The 21645-nt window shown below is 45.1% G+C and overlaps 1 protein-coding gene across 3 annotated transcripts in view; it reads right to left on the bottom strand.

Annotated features, from left to right (window-relative positions):
• Window positions 1-18361: 18361 nt before the first annotated feature.
• The window catches only part of pacrg (PARK2 co-regulated), a 195370-nt gene continuing 192086 nt past the window's right edge, over window positions 18362-21645 (bottom strand). The window contains exons 5-6 of one of the 3 annotated variants that reach the window (XR_007191832.1): window positions 19906-20040; window positions 18652-18732 (exon numbers count right to left, since the gene is read on the bottom strand). Coding sequence is in view for 2 of the 3 variants with exons in the window: in XM_048227909.1 (XP_048083866.1) it covers window positions 18572-18732 (161 nt within the window). In the remaining variant the exon portion in view is untranslated. Of the gene's footprint in view, window positions 18733-19905; window positions 20041-21645 lie in introns of all 3 variants that reach the window. The other 2 variants (XM_048227909.1, XM_048227911.1) reach the window with 2 other exon arrangements.

Genomic DNA, 21645 nt, shown 5'->3' with positions numbered 1-21645 from the left:
CTAATAAGGCTCTAAACTGGTTTCAAACCTACATTACTGGCAGAGATTTTTATATCAGTCTAGGAGATCATGTATCTGAAAAACATGACTTGCCTTTTGGTGTGGCCCAGGGGAGCTGCCTTGGTCCCCCTTGCTCCCTATATACTGTATGCTTCCGTTGGGAAACGTCATAAGTCAGCATAATGTAAACTTCCACAACTACGCAGATGATACCCAATTGTATATTTCTGTGGAGCCAACTAACCCAGATGGCCTTTGCTCCCTCACTGCATGCCTAACCTCCATTAATCAGTGGATGAGCAAAACATTTTTGAAACTAAATGATGACAAAACAGAGGTCATTTTGGTTGGACCAAAACTAAAGCGAGATATTGTTCTTAGTAATCTGGGGAACTTGGCGCACCAGGTCAAACCAAAAGTAACAAGCCTCGGTGTCATCTTAGATGCAGAGTTAAGTTTTAAGCCCCATATCAGTAAAGTTACTCAGGCAGCCTATTTCCACCTGAGAAACATTGCCAAAGTCGGCCCTTTTAACTCAACAAGATGCAGGAAAACTAATTCACGCCTTTATCACTAGCAGGTTAGACTACTGCAATGCACTTTTCACTGGTCTTCCCAAAAAACATCTAAAGAAATTGGCACTCATACAGAACTCTGCGGCTAGACTTTTAACTAAGACCAAGAAGAGAGAACACATCACCCCTGTGTTTGCTGAACTGCACTGGCTCCCTATTTCCTATAGAATTGATTTTAAGGTTATGTTAATTACTTACAAAGCTCTGAATGGCATAGCACCTTCATATATCTCTGAGCTTTTAATATCTTATCAACCACAAAGGAAACTTAGATCATCCAATTCTAATCTTTTAATCGTATTCCAAAGTGCTCCACAAACAAAGTGGAGAAGCTGTTTTTATCCATTATGCCCCAAACTATGGAACACCCTGCCTCTGTACATCAAGCAGGCGAGTTCAGTAAATATTTTTAAAAAAAGATCTGAAAACATACCTGTACAGGAAAGCTTTTAGTTAACTCATCTTATCCTGTAGACTACTTTTTCAGATTATTCTACATCTGCTGCTATTGGAGGCTTAGCCAGCCAGAAGCAGATGGGCTCCCTAAGTCAGGTTCTGCTCAAGGTTTCTTCCTGGAATATGGGAGTTTTTCCTTGCCACAGTTGCCATATGGCGTGCTTGTGGGGGGAAAAGGGTTAAGGCTGCCAGTCTTATGATATGTTATTTTATATATTTTTGATATGTTGCTGAGTGGATCATAAACGGCCCCAGCAATGAAGAAAAGTGATTGACAATGACTGACTGTCTATTATTGTGTTACATGCTTCAAATGTAAAGCACTTTGAGCTGCATTCTGTGAAAGGTGCTATACAAATAAAGCTTATTATTATTATTATTATTATTATTATTATTATTATTACTAGGCCTATCTCTTAGATTTCGCTAATGAGTGTTGTAGGAGATAGGCTATTGACGGCGCAATAACTTTTAGGCTACAAAAGACCAGAAAACAATGTTAAGGCAGGAATTTGTTGAGAAGAAGGATGTCGTTGCTCTTATTCAGGCCCGGAGAGGGTAATCGGGAGAATCGGGAGAATTCCCGGTGGGCCGCTTCACTTCTGGGCCGGTCGAGGGAGAAATATTTACATTTGCCACGTTAATCTATCTTCTCTTAAAGTTGGCTACACACGTTCGCATTCTATGCCTAACACCGCAGCCTTTGCATGGGTTGTTCTCCCCTCCCAAGAAGAGTTAATTGGTTGGGTCCATATAGCCCGTTTTTTCAAAAAAAAATTCTCAGTTACCAGCCGGGCCGGCCCTAAGCGTCAGGGAGGATGGGTGGTAGAAAGAGGCCATGAGGGACTGAAAATGGCAGGTAAAAAATACGAAAAGTATTGGAGGAAAATGCTGCCAAATATGCCAAGCTTCCAGCTTTTGTTTTGAAGAAGAAGACATAAGTGGCAACTGTTAAAGAGAGATAGCCTTATATTATAGCGGCATAATTATTGGGCTAATAGGCCTATGGACGTTGTAGCGTTGTCAACCTATTCTGCCCTACAAAGCCAAAGTGCAGTAACTGCATTTTTTGTGAAATTCACTTTTTTACACCAATATAAAATGCCATATCCTCCGTTCAATCTATCAAAATCTCATTAATCTAGTGAAACATTTCCTGAAGATATAGGGTTTTCATTTTACAGTATCTGCTAGAATACAGTGTGAAAGACAAACAACAATGCTGTTTTTCTCAGTTTGGAATTTTCAAAGATACTGCACTTTGGCTTTAATATCAAGGTATGTCAAAATGAATATGACGTTTATTGAAAGATTGAGGACATATGCCTTACTCTGTGTATTGATGAAGAAATATACTGTAAAATGTAATAAATTTGCACAAGGAAATGCTAGATCTTGATGAAGTAATGATAGAAGATTATAATACATTGCTCACATTAAAAACAAAATACCCCATTATAATTTTACAAACAATAACTTTCATGTCACACCATATGACAATTTTAGTCACTACCACAACTAATTAGTGAATAAATATGAATTTCAACACAAAATCTAAAAGACCATACATATTTTTGGGAATACAAGGGTCAGTACAACAGGACTAAGTGATTTCCATGCCTAATAAAGGCACGATGAAGGCACACCACCTCCAGCTGAACCTCTCAAAGACTGAACTGCTGGTCCTCCCAGCTAAACCTACCATACATCACGACATCAACATCAAATTTGAATCCCTGTCTGTTTCACCTACCAGGACTGCAAAAAATCTAGGAGTTGTTATCGACAACCAACTAAACTTCTCAGATCATGTTGCCTCAGTCGCCCGGTCATGCCGTTTAGCACTCTACAACATAATGGAAAATCAGGACTTACTTGACTCAAGATGCTACCCAACTTCTGGTTCAGGCAATAGTTATCTCACGACTTCGACTACTGCAATGCCCTCCTGACAGGTCTCCCAGCCTGCGCGAGTGAAACCACTTCAGATGATCCAGAACGCGGGCGGTGCGCCTGGTCTACAACCAACCCAAAGGGCACATGTTACCCCGCTGCTCATCCAGCTACACTGGGTACCTATGGCGCCCGCATCAAATTCAAGGCTCTAACGCTTGCCTACAAAGTAGTCTCCGTTCTGCTCCCACCTACTTGAATGCCCTCATACAGACATACGCTACCTCCAGACCGCTCGCGCTCCTCAGACCTAACAACGCCTAGCTCTACCACCAGTACGCTCAGGCCAATCCAAACTTTTTCTCATCTGTTGTTCCTCGCTGGTGGAACACACTGCCAGTTGCTACAAGGGCAGGGACATCCCTCTCCATTTTCAAAAAACTTCTGAAGACCCAGCTCTTTAGAGAACATCTCCTCTCATAGCAACACTCACAAGGATACAAGGATACAAGGAAGTTTATTGTCACATGCATATAGTTACTGGAAGTAAGAAATGCAGTGAAATTATGTCTGTGTCAGCCATTTGCCTATTTAGTAGATTAAGCAAGGGCTGCATGGGGGGGGATTGGGATTGGGTGGAGGGCACCAACAAGGAGCACCCAAGAGCAACAGGGGCAAGGAAAAACTCCCTTACCAAGGAAGAAACCTTGGGCAGATCCACGGCTCAAGGGGCTAACCCAACTGCCAGGGGTCTTGGTGTGTGTGTTGGGGGGATGACAGGGGAGATGGGATAGTGTGCTGTGTATGTGGGGAGAGGGCAGTGTGCAATATGTGTGTTGGAGACAATGTGCTGTGTATTGGGGGGGCAGTGTGCTGTAAGGTTGGGGATGTGTGTTGGAGAAGCTTCCTGATGAAATAATGTGCTGTGTATGTGCACTTACTATTGCAAGCAGAGTCAACAAGTAGCCTTGTTGACTCTGCAACAAGTCTTACTGATCCTAGCACTCACCAGTCGTCTCAAACTGACAAGTAACTGTTAAAAACAACACTCACTGATGCACTTATTCTTACTGTACTCTAATGTTTTTAAATTGTCCTAAAATTGTTGAGAACTGCTCTAAAACTTAAACTGTTTACTATGTTGTTAGTCGCTTTGGCTAAAAAGCGTCAGCCAAATGTAATGTAATGTAATGTAATGTAATATCTGAATTTTTTTTCAAAAACTTTTTTTCGGCCTAAAACGTCAACCACCCAAATATTGATGACAAAACTCAAGCTTGATCTGTGTGCAGTAGCCTATACAAAAACAAAAGTAGCCTCTGAGCAGCATATCAGCCAGTCCCCTGCTGAAAATGATGAGCCCAAAATTAGCTATGACTACAGGGACAAGTAGAAAGCTTAATAGAGTTAACCATATGAATTAAAGTTATTTTATGTAAGAACAGTAGGCTATGACAGCAGTAGGCTACATGATCAACCTATATACCTTGTTTGCTCAGAAGTGGGTGTAGTAAAGGAGAAAATCACCAAACAACATGATAGCTGACCCATGCAAAAAAAAAACATGTAAACAATACAGTAGTTCAATATGCCTCTTAGTGGAATTGTGGGATACATTTCAAATGCTTTCTTTCTTCCTTCCTGTGTTTGTTAACTAATCAACCTATCCTTGTGGAATAGTGGAATATTGGTAGCCTATAATAAAAACTACATGATAGTAAGAGCTGAAATGTTGCCTTATTTATCCAATTTCCACCACCGCTAAAAAAGTTGGCCGGTCTTGGGCCTGAAACTCCCGACTGAAAAGTGGCCCCACTCCGGCCCTGCTCTTATTGGTTAGGCCTATCCAATTGAGTGCAGAGGCATTCCGCCCCTGTATCATTTGAAACACGCCCCATAATGACGTCCCAAGGGAGCAGTATCACACTCATATTCAGTGCCATTGTGTGTTGTCCCGTTCACTATTTCCTTGGTCCTATTTAATTGGCTATGTGCTTATAGCTTAACTTATCCTACAATGGGTGGAATGGATTTAATGTGGACGTGCACATAAAAAGAGGCAGAGTGGCTACATGATATACAGCGCACGTTTTGAATTGAAATGTTCTGCCTTTTAAAAGCAGGTGTAGCCTAATCCGAATCGTGGTTAAATCCATAAATTAGACAACAGAATCAATAGGGTACCAAATTTGTTTTATTGTACCAGTCAAAAGCAGGCTCGGATGAAGCTGGGAAGGATTGAACTAGGGCTGTCAAAATAATGGATTAATTTCGATTAATTCATTTGAGAAAAAATAACTGATTAAAAAAAAATAGCGCAGATTAATCGATTCCGTATGACCTTTGACCCCAAGCCATTCTAGTCAGTAACCTTTAGACTGTAACATTTACTTTTAAAAAAACGGCCTGATGGTGTTAATAAAAATATAGTGTTGATTAAAATAAAGTCCTCTGCAATGTCTGCAGCAAGGAATTTGCATATCACCGGAGTTCGTCAACTCTAAAGTCGCACATCAATGCAAATAAATAGTGTTGACATTGAGGGGAGTGTGTCCCCTAGGTTAGCCTATATCAGTGGCCATACAATGCCTTGTATGTGGAAAAAAAAACTTCATCCCGAAGCACTTTTGCATTTATTTCCTTAGCATATTAGGTCATATCATAGATTATTGTGGTCATCATTTGAACAGTGAAAATAATAATAAGAGTTTTTGAACTTTAATGTCACTGAAAATGACGTGATAATCATGATATTTGAAATGAAAATGGGTAATTCAACGTCAACATTTTTATAGTGGTTTACCATTACACCGGTAATCATTACATCCCTAGTAACCTATGTGTGTTGGGGGGTGCTTAAGCCAATGGTACACATAAATGCAGGCTCCTGTCTTTTTAATCGTACAAGTGTGTGTGTGTGTGTGTGTGTGTGTGTGTATGTGTAGTTTTGGGGGTTATCAAGCCACTTGTACACATAAGCACGTTCTCTGTGTGTGTGTGTGTGCGCGCGTCCTGATGTCTCTGAGAAGCACGCCAGTGTTTGAGAGAGATACTAATTCCCCCTGCCCAACCCCACCCCTGTATTTTGCTCCTTTCTAATAACATGCATTCCCTTTAACAATTAATCCAATTAAGAAGTGCTCCAGATAATAAATTAACCTTCATTTTGCTTCTTTTGAAGCAGGGGGTTATGGGAGAATTGGAAAGGAACCCTAAGATGCACAAAGCCCTGGAGACTATAGGCTATGGAGGGAGCATTTATAATGGATTCTCTGTCACTGCCACTGGTGCATGCTGGTTGCGTAGCAGTATTGTTTGGCTGTGATAACTTAGCAGAGAGACTCTCTTTTCTTGTGTGCTTTCTCTCTCTCTCTCTCTTTCTGTCTCTTCTCTGTGTGTTTGATAGTTTGAGTAGGTAGACTCCAAGGCTTTGATTATAAACACACACACACACACACACACACACCCCTACACTTACACACACACAATCACAACAAAGGCATGTAACAAAAGAGCATTTCCCCCTCTCTTGCGCTACTTACACTACTACAGCAGCGGCTTTAGCTGGTGGAATGACAGGGGTGTGTGTAACTGGGTCACCCCCATAGGCACGTGGGAGAGAGGGGCAGGGGGTGGGTGGGAGATTCAGGGAAGTTGAAAGAGGTGCGCTGCACAGCCTGGCTGGCCCTGGACCCTCCATTTCTGAGATTAAACTTCCAGGTTTAGCTAAGGCGAGGAACTGGGGAGGGTGGGGAGGGAAGTTATGGGGGAAAGGAAGTGCTGCCATGCCAGGGGAAAGGTGACTGGTGGCTTAGGTGATTTCCTGCTGGAGAGCACAGGCTGGAGGAGAGGTGTGTGGCCCTAGTGGTCCATGCAGTGCCCCCCCAGCACACCTCCCACTCCCTCTCCTCCCTTCTTCTTTGCTCTGGAGGGGAGGTGGATTAGGGTCCTAATCCAGTAAGCAGGGTGGTGACAGGCATCACATGATGGATGCGGCTCTCCCCGCCCAAGCTACTGCCGAGAGAGCCCTAATCAAAAAACACTGCCCAACACACACATACACACACACTGCGGCTGCCCTTTGCTTTTGCTGTAGCTCTTGGTAGGGCCAAAGGCCTCCTTGTTTCAGCGGGTTAGGGTCGAGATACGGATTACAACCAACACACCTGTTTTGTTCTTTCTTTTCTCTCTCTCCAGCAAGCATTCCTCCACTCCCCTTCTTTGTCAGGCTGTGCTGTTGGCCCCTCGACTGGAGGTGGGGCCCAAATATGGGGACCGATGAGTGATACACACGCGCCATTGTGGCTCCACAATAAGGCCCCGAAATAACTCCTGTAGGGGCCCCCCTCTGATGTTGGATATATATATGTGTGTGTGTGTGTGTGTGTGTTTATGTGTTTATGTACTGTGTGTGTGTGTGTGAGTAAGAGAGAGAGAGAGAGAGAGAGTCTGTGTTGGAGGAGTCTGAAGACTGCCAGCGTGGGGGTCACCTTGCCACTTTGTCCGACTGCTTGTGTACCCCGAGTTTGGAATGGGAGGCATGGCCACTGAAGCAGACAGGGACAGCTGCAGATCACTCTCATGGAAACGCTTAGAGATTAGTGACATCCACAACCAAGACATTACACAGCTTTCACTTACCCAACACAAGGTCAATGTGTGCGTGTGTGTGTTTTTGTGTGTGTGAGAGAGAGAGTGTTAAGAGGGTGAATAGAGGACAACCATACGAATCCTTGTCCTTGTTTGGTAGCAGCACACACACAGAGAGAAAGGCCCTGGTAATTATAAATGCGGCCGTTTGGTTGGACTAGGGGCAGATAAGTGGATGTTGGTGGGTGGCAGAGGCCTTACAGTGTGTTGTGATAAGACCCGCGGGTGAGGAAGAGAAGAGGTACGGAAGGGAAGACAGACAGTTGACGTTGATCACACGCTCTGAGCCAGGTCGGTGTCATCCTCACAAGAAAGCCCACTTTGATGCAAACTAATGCAACAAAAGCCCCAAAAGAAAATAGTGCACACAAGCAGTACACACTAAAAATTCTCACTCAAACAACGCACACACAACCACAGACAGAGCACATCCCAACACGACTCTCTCTCTCTCTCTGACACACACACACACACACACTTTCTCACACACACAAAAGAGACAGTGGCATCAAAGCTGACAGTCAGAAGCAGATGCTGAATCTTGGCTCTGCTCAGTCTGCAACCACTGCATCTCTTCGTCCTCCCAATCACTCGCTCTCCCGATGCTCAAAACTAATAGAGACACTGGCTATAAAGCCACGTGTTGTTGAGCTGTGGAGCGCCAGGCCAGGCTGTGCAAACACACACACACTGTGCTGAGCTGAGTGGAGAGGGAGATAGATAAATCACCACAGTGAGGTGGATCCAGCATGTGCCCTGGAGCCGTGGCTGGAGTGTGTGTCCGGCCGCCTAGGGTGGTGCAGGCAAGACGGATTGTTCCCAGCGGATTGTTCCCAGCGGACTGTTTATCGTCGTGCTGCTGCACTCACCTCCTTCATTGTTGCCTCCAACAATCTTCCTTTTGAGAGCGTCATGTAGAGACATTAGAGCCAGTGTGTGTGTGTGTGTGTGTGTGTTAGTGTAGTTTGTATGGGAGTGTGCAAGTGAGTATGTGTGTGTGTGTCTGTGTGAGTGTAGTTTGTATGGGAGTGTGCAAGTGAGTATGTGTGTGTGTGTCTGTGTCAGTGTAGTTTGTATGGGAGTGTGCAAGTGAGTATGTGTGTGTGTGTGGGTCTGTTGAGCACCTTTTCCTTTGTACAATGGGAGCATCCAGAGAGACATACCTACCCACTGAGGACAGCACTAGCAAACTGATGCAAGAAGCTACTGGGAAATTCCATTTACGCATGCACACTGACACACACACACACAGGATTAGACACACACATACATACAGAAACAAACAAACACACGGACGGTTATATTTCTATCAGCAGAGCGAAGTGATCACTGGCTCCAGTTGCTATTGTTTTATTGTGTGTGTGTGTGTGAGAGAGAGAGCAGAAGAGTGCAGAGCAGCCTACAGTAGCCAGTTCCTCCCTGACTTGGCACTTACATTATGGCTGACTCTGGATCTCTTTCTCTCTGTGTCTGTATGGGTATGCATGTGTGTGTAAAGCCTATGGTACGGTCCCGCGTCTGCGTCCCGCGCACGCGGCACTGGTGAGAGCGTGACGAGAATTGCGTCATTTTTACAGCATGCGTCGCGTCTTTGAGTCGACCGAAATTTAAGACCGTGCGTCAAAGTGACGTAGACTGCATGCGCATGTGAAACGGAACTGCTGTAAACACTTCCAGTAGGTGGACCACATAGAAGAACAACACTTAAACCTAGAAACAAACCTAGACAGAAGAAGACTTGTTTGGTTACCATAACGACGATGGAACAGAGCCTGTCCTCAGCTTGCCTGGCTTTGAGTTACGTGACACACCGACATGGAGTCAACTTCACCGATGTAAAGCCACAATCCACAGATACATTCTTTAACATTATATTTAACGGTCACTTTACCATCTATGGTGTAGAACCCAAAGTATTTCAAGACACCACATTTTAGATGAGTTGGGGACGTAATTATCTGTCTGCTGGCCGTTCTGTGCGTTACCTTTGATTGTCGAAACAGGGTGGCTGCATGGGCTCATTGTGGCTACTGGCTATTATATTGGCTTGATTTGGTCATGAGCCCTGGATCATATAGCACTGAATGAGATGGCAAACAATAAAATAAAACTAATCATAGACTGTAGAAATGCGCTACACAGCACTAAAAACCGAATAGTTTATTTATAGTTCGACTACAGATATTTCACGCCATGTTCGAATAAAAAGTGACAGCCCTACTCCTTGCATAGAGAGCTGACATGACTTCGGATTAAATGCATCTTTTAAAAATGAGCGTATGCTGAAATCAAATCGCGAAACCCAGAGCCATATAAAGGTATCTATCAAAGATTCTAGAACAGAGCTTTAGAATCTTTGGTATCTATCTACAACGCCAGGCTAAACCCAGTAACACTTGCTGATCGAGATGCATTCTCGCCTGTTCCAGATATAATCGTTATCATAATAGTGATTATAATAATAAAGGAATGTAGCCTACCTCTCCCAGGTGCAATCATTATCACCTAGCCTACTCCTGAACAATGCTGAACTCAAATCTCGAAACTCGCCTGTCAACACCAGATAATGCGTTATCATAATAATAATTGAAGCTCTAAATACACCCATTATCACAGTGAGACATTATACATTATGAACACAAATAGTTACTTCAAAACTTTTATTGACACGTCATATTTACAGGTTTTTGGTTCATACTTTTTGGTATGAGGCAGGTGTGAAGACTCAATACAAATTTAATTGAGGACATCTGTACAGCACAACTCTTTCTTACCATGACACTGCTGTGTTTAGAAAAATGTCTTTACTTTGTATCGCACCAATATTGCTGCCCTCGCAGCACCGAGTCACTTAGCTATAGGCTAAGCTATAGCTATAGGCTAAGTAGCCTATTAAGAAAGTAGGTTAAGCTAGTCTCTCAGCTATACCAACAGGTGTGCTGTGTGTGTTCTGGTGGATGATAAATGGAGCCGTCACGATGGGCCAGCTTATCAAACTTCCCAGCAGACAGGCTGAGCGTGCTTTCGTGGTGCTTTTTTCCTTCATCAGCTCTTCCTTCATTCAGTGCTTTCGCATCCCAAGTTCTTCTTTTCTTCAGGCGTTTCAGGCTTCTTTGGTGGTTGTGTCCTACTTTCAGGCTCGACGCACCGCCCCCAGTTGGTGGGGCAGAGTATCACAGTTAATCCGTGAGTGCGCAGGCTAACCTTAACGATTTAAACGCATTCAGGACAGCAGAAATTGGGTATGCTTCACGCCCACGGCAAAAATGGCCTTACGCCTTGGACAGCGCGCAAATGTGGCCTTGGGACCATGCCAGAGCCTTTAGTGTGTACGTGTCTGTGCATTTGTGTGTGTGCGAAATGGTTCACTCCTGCCAGGTGACACAATAGCTCCCATCTTCTCATCCATCCTGCTGCTGTGATGACTCCCCACACAGACACACCCACATTCATTCTTCCCTCCCTATGGTCACTCCTGGTTTGTACACATCTTTCGTCTTCTCTCTCCTCTATTACTCTCCTTACTTCCCTCTCTCTCCTTCTCTCTGTGATGGGATTGTCTTCATCTCCTGTAATGGCTCACCGGTGTGCTTTTAGGGGCTGGCTTTGTTCGCTGTGCTGCTGTCCGTGTGGAGGCCTTTGTTGGGCTGCCACAGCCATGACGGGACAGAAGAGATGCTCACAAGGATGCTCGTCAGCTCCCCAGGCCACTAATGCCAAATGAGTCACCTTCTACTTATGCATGTGTATGAGTGTGTGTGCAAGGGGGTGTTTGTGTGTGTGTGTATGTAAGGGATGCCTGTGTTGTGTTCGGGAGTGTGTGTGTGTCTGTGTGTGTATGTGTAAAGTGGGTGGGGTGGGGGCTACAAGGGTTTATCGCAGTCACACACATTCTGTAGAGGGCACAGCATGCTACGCTATTAATACCCCCTGTTCCGGCCGAGCGAATGGGATTCCGGAGCGTCAGGGTAAGGAGCGGTGGGCTCGGGAACGCGGTGCCGGTCTGGAGCGCCTCACCTTGCAGCTCCGACCATGATGCCAAGGATTAGGCCCTGGATGGGGGATTAGAGCAGGCAGTATGTGTGTGTGTGTGTGTACGCACGTGTATGTGTGTGTGTGTTTGTGTGTGTGTGTGTGTTTGTGTGTAGGTAAGGTGGGGGTACTCTTCCAGAAACACCCTCTGACAGGGAACACTTGAGGCCCCAGCGACACACCTAACAGTAACACACACTCACTCCTCTAGAGCTCTTTTAGCTACACACAAAATACACTGAACCCCACTCACATAAACAACACACACCCACATGCATGCACCTGCCTCATACATTTGCATATAACATATACAAAGACATATACACACACCCTCATACATACACATTTTGCATGTGTGTTTCAGTATGAAACCAATGGTTCACCGAAAAGCCCATGGGTTAATCTGTTGGGTAACTTCAATTGTTCATTGTTTGGCTTCAAGGTTGAGTGAGTGCAAGTGTGTGTGTATATGTGTGTGTGAAGGTGGAAGGCAAGACAAAGACCACCCCCCACACACACACACACACACAAACATACACACACAGGCACACAAACACACACACATTTGGCCACTTGTATGTGTGGAGGATGACTGGACCACACTGTACTGTAACTTAGGGGCTAGCGCTGGACTCGTGGGAAAAAGGTTTCATAGTTACACATTAATAAACCCAGCGTCAGCAGAGGCATCTGTGTTTGAGAGCTACCTGTAAGGCCAAATAGACCTTACTGGATCTTACAGAACAGACAAATTGTACTGCATGCAAAATGCGCAGGGGGAAATTGCAGGTACGGCAGGGAAATATTAAAAAGCAGTGATTTATCCCTCGCTTTGATGGAACATGAAGAGTCTTCCCACTCTTTCTGGCAGTGCCCAGAGAAAAACCTATGAAAAACTCCACATCATTGCTCAGAAGCAGGGGAAGACTCTGATGAGTGCTCTTGGGTAGGATGCTACCCTCCCACTAACACAAATCCAAAATCTATCTCTAACAAACACACACACACACCTGCATTACACATGAACATAAACACAAACACATGAAAACAGCTGTGAGACCAGGCATAAATAGGAGCAGCACTTTCATACCTTTGATTTAGGGCCCGGGACTATTTTGGTGAGGGCAAAACATCTCTTTAATCTCCTCAACACAAGTGTGGTATCATAAACACCCTTAGAGAGGGGTAGGAGGATCTGTGTGTGTAGGTGTTTGTGCGTGTGTGTACATGTGCGTGTGTGTGTGTGTGATATCAGTAAATGCTGTGATGGCGGGCAGGCCGATCGATGTGATCCTCTTGTTGCCCAGTGGGCACTGTAGCAGCAGCAGCGGCGGCAAGAGCACAAGCAGAGGGCGAATCAAACAAATCCTCCAGAAAGGGCCCTGACTCCATTGAATCAGGGGAGAAGGGAGAAGAGGTGTTCCTCACACAGCCCTATCGCCCCAGCACCAGCTGCAGGGGAACAGGGGGAGCCAGCTTGGAACATGCATCTAGCAGCTTCACCCCACACACACACACAAACACACACACCCTTTGAGAAGGCAGGGGGAAGATAGAAAATAGCTTTGGACACAAAAAAGAAAAAGGTAAAGATACAAAAGAGCTATCTTTGATATATGCTATACTGCCCTGCTACTGTGTTTTGTGTGTGTGTTTGTTTGTATTTGTGTGTGCAGTGTGGCCCATTTCAGTTCCAGGATAGAGTGCTCAACTCATTTCATTTCATGCTGGGCTCTCCACACCAGTGTGCCTGTGTGTGGCTGATCAGACAAGCCCTCCTGCGACATCACACACACATGCACACACACACAGATGATGATCGTAAACACACATCTCAGGGTACACCACATGGGCATAAGAAACACACTTTATTTGCTCACGGTGCTGAGCACCAGGCTTGCGCTTAAGCCTGCTTCTTACTTGAGTGCTGTGCTGTGAGTTCTAATGTGTGTGTGTGTGTGCGCACACATTCTCACCTGTGTCTGTATGAGTGTCTATGAGTGTCAACATTTTTATGTGTGCATGTGTGTGTGTGGATCAGTTTATGTGTGCATCACCATGTGTCTGTGTGTCACCATTATGTGCATGTGAGTATGTGAAGTGAGTATATGTGTGCGTGCATGCACATGTTTGTTTGTGTGTGTGAGTATATTTGCTTCACTGTGAATGTGTGTGAGAGAGAGTGTGTGAGGATGTGTGTATGCAAATGTGTGTATGTGTGTGTGTGTATTTGAGTGGAGCTCAGTTTGGAGTCTCTTGTCTCAGGAAAGTGCTTTTCTGCTTGTCAATCATCCAGTGTTCAGCGTCGTCAAGCAGCCTGTTCCACACCCTCATCCTATTCTTCACGCAAATTAGCCTCCATCATGTGACCTACTGATGTGTGTCAAACCACTAAGCCTGGCCCCTCTTCCCCTCTCCATCCCTCTCTCTGAGTCTGCCCATCTTTTTCTCTCTGCTGGTGTGTGGTGTGGCAATGCGAATGGCCACAGATGAAATGAGACGTAATGCCTTTATTAACAAAGAGAGGATAAGGGACTTTTGTGTGTGTGTGTGTGTGTGTCTATGTGAGTCAAGTCAAGTGCTTTTATTTGTCACATACGCTTTAAGGTTTTACATGCAGTGAAATGAAAAAAGGGGTATTCTGTTGTATTTCTGTTCCTCACAAAATTGTAGATGGATTTAAGAGTGTAAATGACATAAAATGGCCTGTGAAATGCCAGCTACATTTCCTCTGACTTTAGCAGTCTAAATGCTTATTATTAGTCTGAGGAAAAAAACTCTTCCTCAGTCTCTCTGTCTTTGCTTTGAGACAGTGAAGGCGTCTGCCCGACTGCAGCAGGGTGAAGAGGCCAGAGGCTTATTTGGGTGAGAGGTATCCGGCATGATCTATTTGGCTCTCGACCTCACCCTCTTGCTGTAGGTGTCTTTCAGAGTGGGAAGGGAGGCTCTGATGGTTCGCTCGGCTGTGCGCACCACCCTCTGCATCCTGGTCTCGAACGGTACAATTCCCGTACCAGGCAGAGATGCATCCTGTGAAAATGTTCTCAACAGCTGAGGAGTAGAAGGTCCTCAGAATGGAGGGGGAGACCTTGAACTTCCTCAGCCACCAGAGGAAGTACAGCCACTGCCTGGATTTTGTTTGTGAGATGCTCTGTGTGCAGGGTCCAGATGAGGTCCTCAGTGAGGTGCACCCCAAGGTACTTAAAACTGGGGACCCTCTCCACAGGCTTTCCGGTGATGGTAAGTGGGCCCACTGCCCTGCTTCCTGTTGAAGTCCAACACCATTTCTTTCGTCTTGCTGGCATTTATGGCCAGGTTGTTGGTCTGACACCACAGTACCAGGTCTTCCACTTGGTTCAGGTAGCCCTGCTCATTGTTCTCCGAGTTTGGACCTAGTACCACGGCGTCGTCTGCGAACTTGATGGAGTTTGAACTGCTGGAGGCTGTGCAGTCGCGTGTGTGGATGACGTAGAGCAGCGGGCTCAGGGCGCACCCCTGGGGGGCGTCTGTGTTGAGTGTGCATATGTGTGAGTGTATGCGTACGTGCTGCGTTGTCAAATGTGTTTCGGTGTGTATGGGTCAGTGAGGCTGAGCGCTGGGGAAATAATCTCATCTTCTCCAGCATCTCTGCCCAGGCAGTGGCAGGGCAAGTTGCGGTGGTGGCCAGAGAGAGGGGGGTGGGGGTGGTTGGATGTAGGGAGTGCCCCACAAGACATAACCCGGATTTGGGCTTGCAATGAGATGAGTGAGGAGGCTGAGTAGGGTGGCACACATGTATGGACCCTTTCAAGAGAGTTCCATTCTCAGCAGCATAGTTGGCCCCACAAGGCTTCCTTTTTAACATTCCATATGTTATCTTAATGCAGAGGAAGTAGATTGGGGCCCAAATAGAACGTTCAAGCATTGTTTTTGTTTTTAATTGTTGAAAGGGTCTATAGAGAACTGTGTGTATGTGTGTGTGTGTGTATGTGTATTCGCACACATGAGTGTCTGGCCCAGGACCATAAGTCTGAAGGGTTATGCTATAGAATCAGACTGTCCCCACTGTGTGTTTGCATATGTGTGTACATATGTATCAGCCAGTGTGTGTGTACACGTCTATGCATGTGTATGCACTGGTATCAATGAGTGTGTGTGCATACATGTGGGTGTGTATGTGTGCATCTATTAATGACAGGAACGTCTGTGTGTGTGCTTGTGTGTGTGTTATTTGCATATCTCTTGAACTGATTGTCCGACTGATTTCATACTGGTGTTTGTCTTCTCTATCATCAAGTTATTATTAGGGTAAACATAGCATCAACTCAAAACGGCTGTTAGGCCTACTGTTACAGGCAGGCTACACCGGGCATGTAACTGAAGCGTTCCGTTTGCTGCAAGAATTCTCAAAAAAATCTTGCGAGAATCGTGAAACATTACCTTGTCCGTAGATAAAGCTCTTTGGAGATAGTTTTTGCCCGTTGTTAATCCTTCACCTCAACAACAAAAACACTGTCATTGTGTAATGGGGGATAAGTCACGAGAACTTTGCTATTTACAAAAGCAGAGTAAAAATAAAAATATTGTGACTCTAGAGGGAGCTTTACAGTGGCCAAAAATACCTAAACCTGCATAGTGTACCTATTTTACTATATTACACTCCGAGAACGGAGCGCTTCAGCTGTGGACCCGGTGTAGCCTTCCTGTTAGTCTGTCATTCTGATCTGTAAAAAATTGCAAATGCAGCAATGCTTAAATTCTTCTTAGACTACTGCATGTCTATTATAATATAATATAATAATATTTTATATTCATTATTGAATGCTTAGCTGGAATTATGTTTTTCCCTATCATCCCACTTTTAAAGCAGGCCTGTGGGCATGTAATTGGGCTATGGGTTTTCTACAGGAAAAGCATGTTTTGAACGGACACTGCAGTGTATTTGAAATTGACATATGCGTGTGTGTGCATCCACATGTGTGTAAACACTTAAATATGTGCCATGGAATGTTACCAGGCCACAGACCTGCACAGCGTCTGCCTCTAGGGACAGTGATGTCATCATCCATAAATGCCGGCACTCTTTCACACAACTACTCTGTTGTTCACTTCCTTCCCTGATCACCACCCCCAACCCCCAACAAAAAAAACCCCAACCCCACTGTGTAGTTTACGAGTGTTGAGGCTCAGATCCTCCTGAAAAACATGCTCACAGTTCCAGGAAGTCTTTCCCATGGGCTGTGAGTGTGAGGGGCCAGTTGCTTATGTCACAAAGCTATACAGTAGCAGGTATGTATGTATGTGTGTGTCTATGTGTGTGTGAGAGAGAGGTGATTGTGACATGCCTGGGAGGTGAGGTGACTTGAGGAATGATGAGAGCCTGTGTGTGTGTGTGAAGGCCAAAGGGGAGGGGGAACTCACTTGGTACACTAATATCAGACATTTCAAACTCATAATTTCTCTCAGGATTATTTTATGTCTGTGTGTAGCCACAAGTGGCTGCGATCACTTTGAGCCTGATTTTGAGACATTAACCTTTGCTTCAGGCTATGTTCATGGCACGATTCTCTTTTGCTCTTTACCTAACATTAATGTTAGTTGTTATGCTAACTGTACTTTTGTTAGTCTGCATTGTTAATGTTACCTAGCTGATGTTACCTAGTTTTAAACATATACTCTTCAATGCATATTTAAAATTAGAGCTTAGAGTTAAAGTTATCTATTAGAGCTGAGTGTTAAAGGTATCTTTTTTTTTTTTTAACTGGTACTTTACTGCTTTCCTGTGTGAATGATACTTGAGAGAAGGAGAAGAGAGCAAAGCAGATGAGGGGTTGTATGCTGGGCTGTCAGACTGAGAGGCTAATTGGCAACCAGGAGCCTTCTTAGCATCAGTCCCATGCAAAACACAACATCTCACCTCTTACCAGTAAAAATGCACAGCATTCACCTCAAACATACACAGATGCTTACCCCACTATCAAACACACACACACACACACACACACACACACACACACACACACACACAGACAGACAACTAACATGCTTACCAACAATGCACACTCCATTGCACTGGAAACACACATGCACACGCACACACACACCCACATAGAAGATACAGATAAGATGAGTGAGAGGCACAGAGGTGAAAAAACATAATCAGGTTCCCTCATTCTGAAGCAGTGAGGGAACCTTCTGCAATGTGGCTAAGCCTCATTCCTCTGAGCATGGGAACATGCGTCTGCCTGCCTGTGTGCTTGTATGTGTGTGTACTGGTTTGCATACATATGAGTGTGTATCTACTGTATGATGTTTGTGTGTGTGTGTGTGTGTGTGTGTGTGTGTGTATCTATACAGTTCCTTCAGCAACACCCACTCTCCTGTGGAATCTCACTTTAAACCTTGCCACAATACACACACACACACACACACACACACACACACACACACACACACACACACACACACACACACACAGGGAGGCTGCTTGAGGATTGGGCTGAATTTAGAATTGGTGGCGCTGGATGGACACAGTCAGGCTACCAGTGCAGGAGAGGCCTCCCTGATGACTCACTCCCTCAGCCACCCATGGTCCTAAAGCCCACCATACTCCCTCCCCTTACCTCCCCTCCCCTCTTAAAAACAACACCATGGCACAGAGGTAGCCCCCTGAACATGCCCCCCCTCCCCCATTTACTACTCTTCTTCTTTTACAAACACATACTGTGAGTGGTATAAAAACACCGATAACAGTGTAGAAATAAAAAAGAAAAATGTGAGCAGTATATGGTTTAATAATCCATGGGTTATATGACACTCTTGTGAGAATGAGTACAATGAGTCATGGCTTTGAGCCTTCAGTCCGTGGAGATGGAGGTGTGTGTGTGTGTGCGTGTGTGTGTGTGTGTGTGTGTGTGTGTTTATATGTATGTGTGTGTTTATGTGTGTGTGTGTTTATGTGTGTGTGTGTGTGTGTGGGGGTAGGTTTAGTTGAGCAGGCAGGACTCATAGGTGGGCACCATGTATTTGATGTTGATGAAGGCATCTTCGCCGCCATAACGCTCAAACACCTCCAGAGTCTCCTGGATCAGGTCGCCGATGTTCTCTCTCTTCTGCTGGCTGTAGTCGATGCCATCGCCCGAGTTTACTGCAGACAGATGGGGGGGAGACATCAATTACACCATTTAATTCTTGACTCAGCTTTTCAATGAAGCATTAAAGTACCATACGTCACTGCTGAGATCACTGAAGTGGGGGATATTCCACTGCACATGAGGCTGTGAGGGAAGATTTATGTGAATGAGCAATATGTTTCTTTTGTTTACCTTTGTAGACCAACCATATTATGTAGTTTGGCAGATCACAACAATGCAATGCAACTGCGGGAAAAGAGGAATTGGAAATGCATCGGGATACCAGAAAGAGATCAATGACAACCAATCTAAGGCAAAGCCAGCCCTGCTGCAGCTAGCCTACAGTCCTACCAAGTCAAGCTCTCAAGCCCATCGAAAGCTCAGTTCAGGTTGGTCTGGCCTGGTCTGGGTACAGCAGCCTGGCTAGTAGACCATCCACACAGCCAGAGTGCTATACCCTCACCTCAGTCAACAGACAACAGACACACACACACACACACACACACACACACACACACACACAAACTCACAAACACGCACACACTGTAATGGTCCAGGTCCACTGGCCTGGGCTGGTGTGGTAAGTTGGACCTGTAGCTGTGTGTGTGTCTGTTGATGTGGCTGACATTTGATATTGTTATTCAGGGTGTGTGGACAGTGGGCAGAGAGGGGCACCCTCTGACCTAAGCTGCTCTCTCTCTCTCTCCCCACCTGGGTAGTGGTCCCCGTATGAGCCTCGGTGGCTGCTGAGCAGAAATAAGCCTGCTGCTCCTTCACTGCACTTCAAGGGGGACCCTGCTCCCTGCGTTCACCAGCCCAATTAAAGCTGAAAAAGACAACTCCAAAGTCTCTCTCTCTATCGTTCTCACTCTTTCTCTTCCTCATCCTCTCTGTTCATACCACCCTTGGTTTCAATTTCTCTGTTTCTCCCCCTCCCCCTGTCTGTTTTATCTCTCATCTCTCTCTATCTCTCTTTCTCCAGGCTGCTCATTATACAGAAAGGATGCCAGCCACATGGATAGGAACCAGTCTCTAAGTGGCAAGTCTCTCTCAGCACACTATGGCCTGCTTGTGCCCTCTGAGTCACACACACACACACACACACACACACACACACACACACACACACACACACACACACAGACAACACATCCTAAACACACACAGACTTAATGCTTGATTCTAACCTCATGTGCTCTCCAGCTGTCACAGAGTTTCAAACTTCCATCCCTGTTTCCCAGCCCACAGAGAGATTTCCTTGTGTTCACCAGACTATGGGTGTTCTAAATGGAAGGCATCTGCTCTTTTCTCTTGCTGGCGTACTGTAATAGAAAGGTGTCTCATAAGATTTGACTTTGGAGTTAAGGCATCTTTAAGAACGATGGTTTCAAACGATCTTTTAAGATAACGTTGACACTATGGTATGACGTTAGCACACAACAATAATGTCAAACTAGATTACATAAGCTAGCAGACAAACGTTAAAAAGTTGTCTGACAGATGGCACATAAATCACACCAGACACTATCAATGATTACAACAATTAAAATTAATCAGATAGTGCAGTGTTTATTTCTTGCTAGATTTTGAAAAATCTAAGCAAAAAAATGGAGCTGTAAGAAGAGTTTCATCCTCCATTGTGTAAACTTTTCACAGCAGTTTGAGGGAGTTGCCACTATTTGTGGGTAATAGGCAGCATAGAGGATACATCGCAGCTGCCTTCAAAAACAACTGTCTTAGGGGTAGTTGGAAGGTATCTTAGAAGGCGTGAAAAGATGTGATCGGTTCAGAACAGCAATTGTTGCCTTGCTTCTTTCTTAAAAGGCAGCAGTTCTTCCCATTTGAATCAGAGCCTGTGTGTGTGTGTGTGTGTGTGTGTGTGTGTGTGTGTGTGTGTGTGTGTCGCAGTGCAGCTGGTGTGGTAGAGTTTTATGGCTAGTGTGTGGGGGTGTAAGACAAGAGCGTCACATTCCAGCTTCAGTCCTGACCCATTCCACCCCCTATCCCACCCAGTGCTGTGATTTGTTAAAGGCACAACCTTCGCCTTATTGACAGAATCTCGCTGAAAACGGTAACTCTGTCTCTCCCACACTACCATAGTTAACCCGCTTTACGGGCGAGGCCGTAAACCTAACTTTGTGAGCGGTGCAGTTACACCAAATTTAAGAAGGCAACTGTCTCTCTTAAAATAGAACCTTCACTGTGTGTCCTGGCAAGACCCCTGGGCCAGACTTGCTTTGTGCTATTACCTGATCAATATTTAACACAGGAAACATTCAATATGCAACCTGCCGCTCAGAGAGATAAAGGGAGAAAGAAAGGCTGTTAGCTTTTAGCGCAGCAGCACACACACTGGTCTGCATGATAGGGCCAGATGGGAGTGAGATAGAATTAGAAAATAGTGTATGCCTGGCCCACACTTGACTAGAACATGACCAGTAGGGCAGAACAATCTTTAACACTGAGGCCGGTTGCACCAACAGGGCTTACGCCTGGTCTTAAGCTACAACGGTCTTAACTCAGCGTTCTCAACAGTCCAACCTGATAGATGCACCCTCTAGGCTTAAGCCTTTCTCTCGCTAAGACTGGGTGTAAATGTTATGCCTAATAGGTATCGGAAAGTTACCTATTTCCGCCCATGCCCTATTTTTGCCGTTTTACGTGTATGTGTCACTTGATATTCATTTCTATACAAACCAAGACGGTGTATTCCTAAAGAAATGCAAGCACCCACCCCATAAGGGTATCTAAATTATCTCTGTACCAAAAATGACATTGTGCAGTGACTCGAAGAGCTGTAAACAGTGTTGTAAGGCTGCGTGTACAAAACCACTCAAGCAGAATTTTGATTTTGTGATGAAAATTCTCGGTCTAACCATTGTGCCGAGTGAGTGGGCGGAAATAGGGCACCCACCAGCTTAGCACCA

This window comes from Alosa alosa, chromosome 19 (genome assembly GCF_017589495.1).
Source record: "Alosa alosa isolate M-15738 ecotype Scorff River chromosome 19, AALO_Geno_1.1, whole genome shotgun sequence".
Taxonomy (NCBI): Eukaryota; Metazoa; Chordata; class Actinopteri; order Clupeiformes; family Clupeidae; genus Alosa; species Alosa alosa.
The sequence above is the reverse complement of the archived record's forward strand: the minus strand, read 5'-3'. Positions and strand labels throughout refer to the sequence as shown.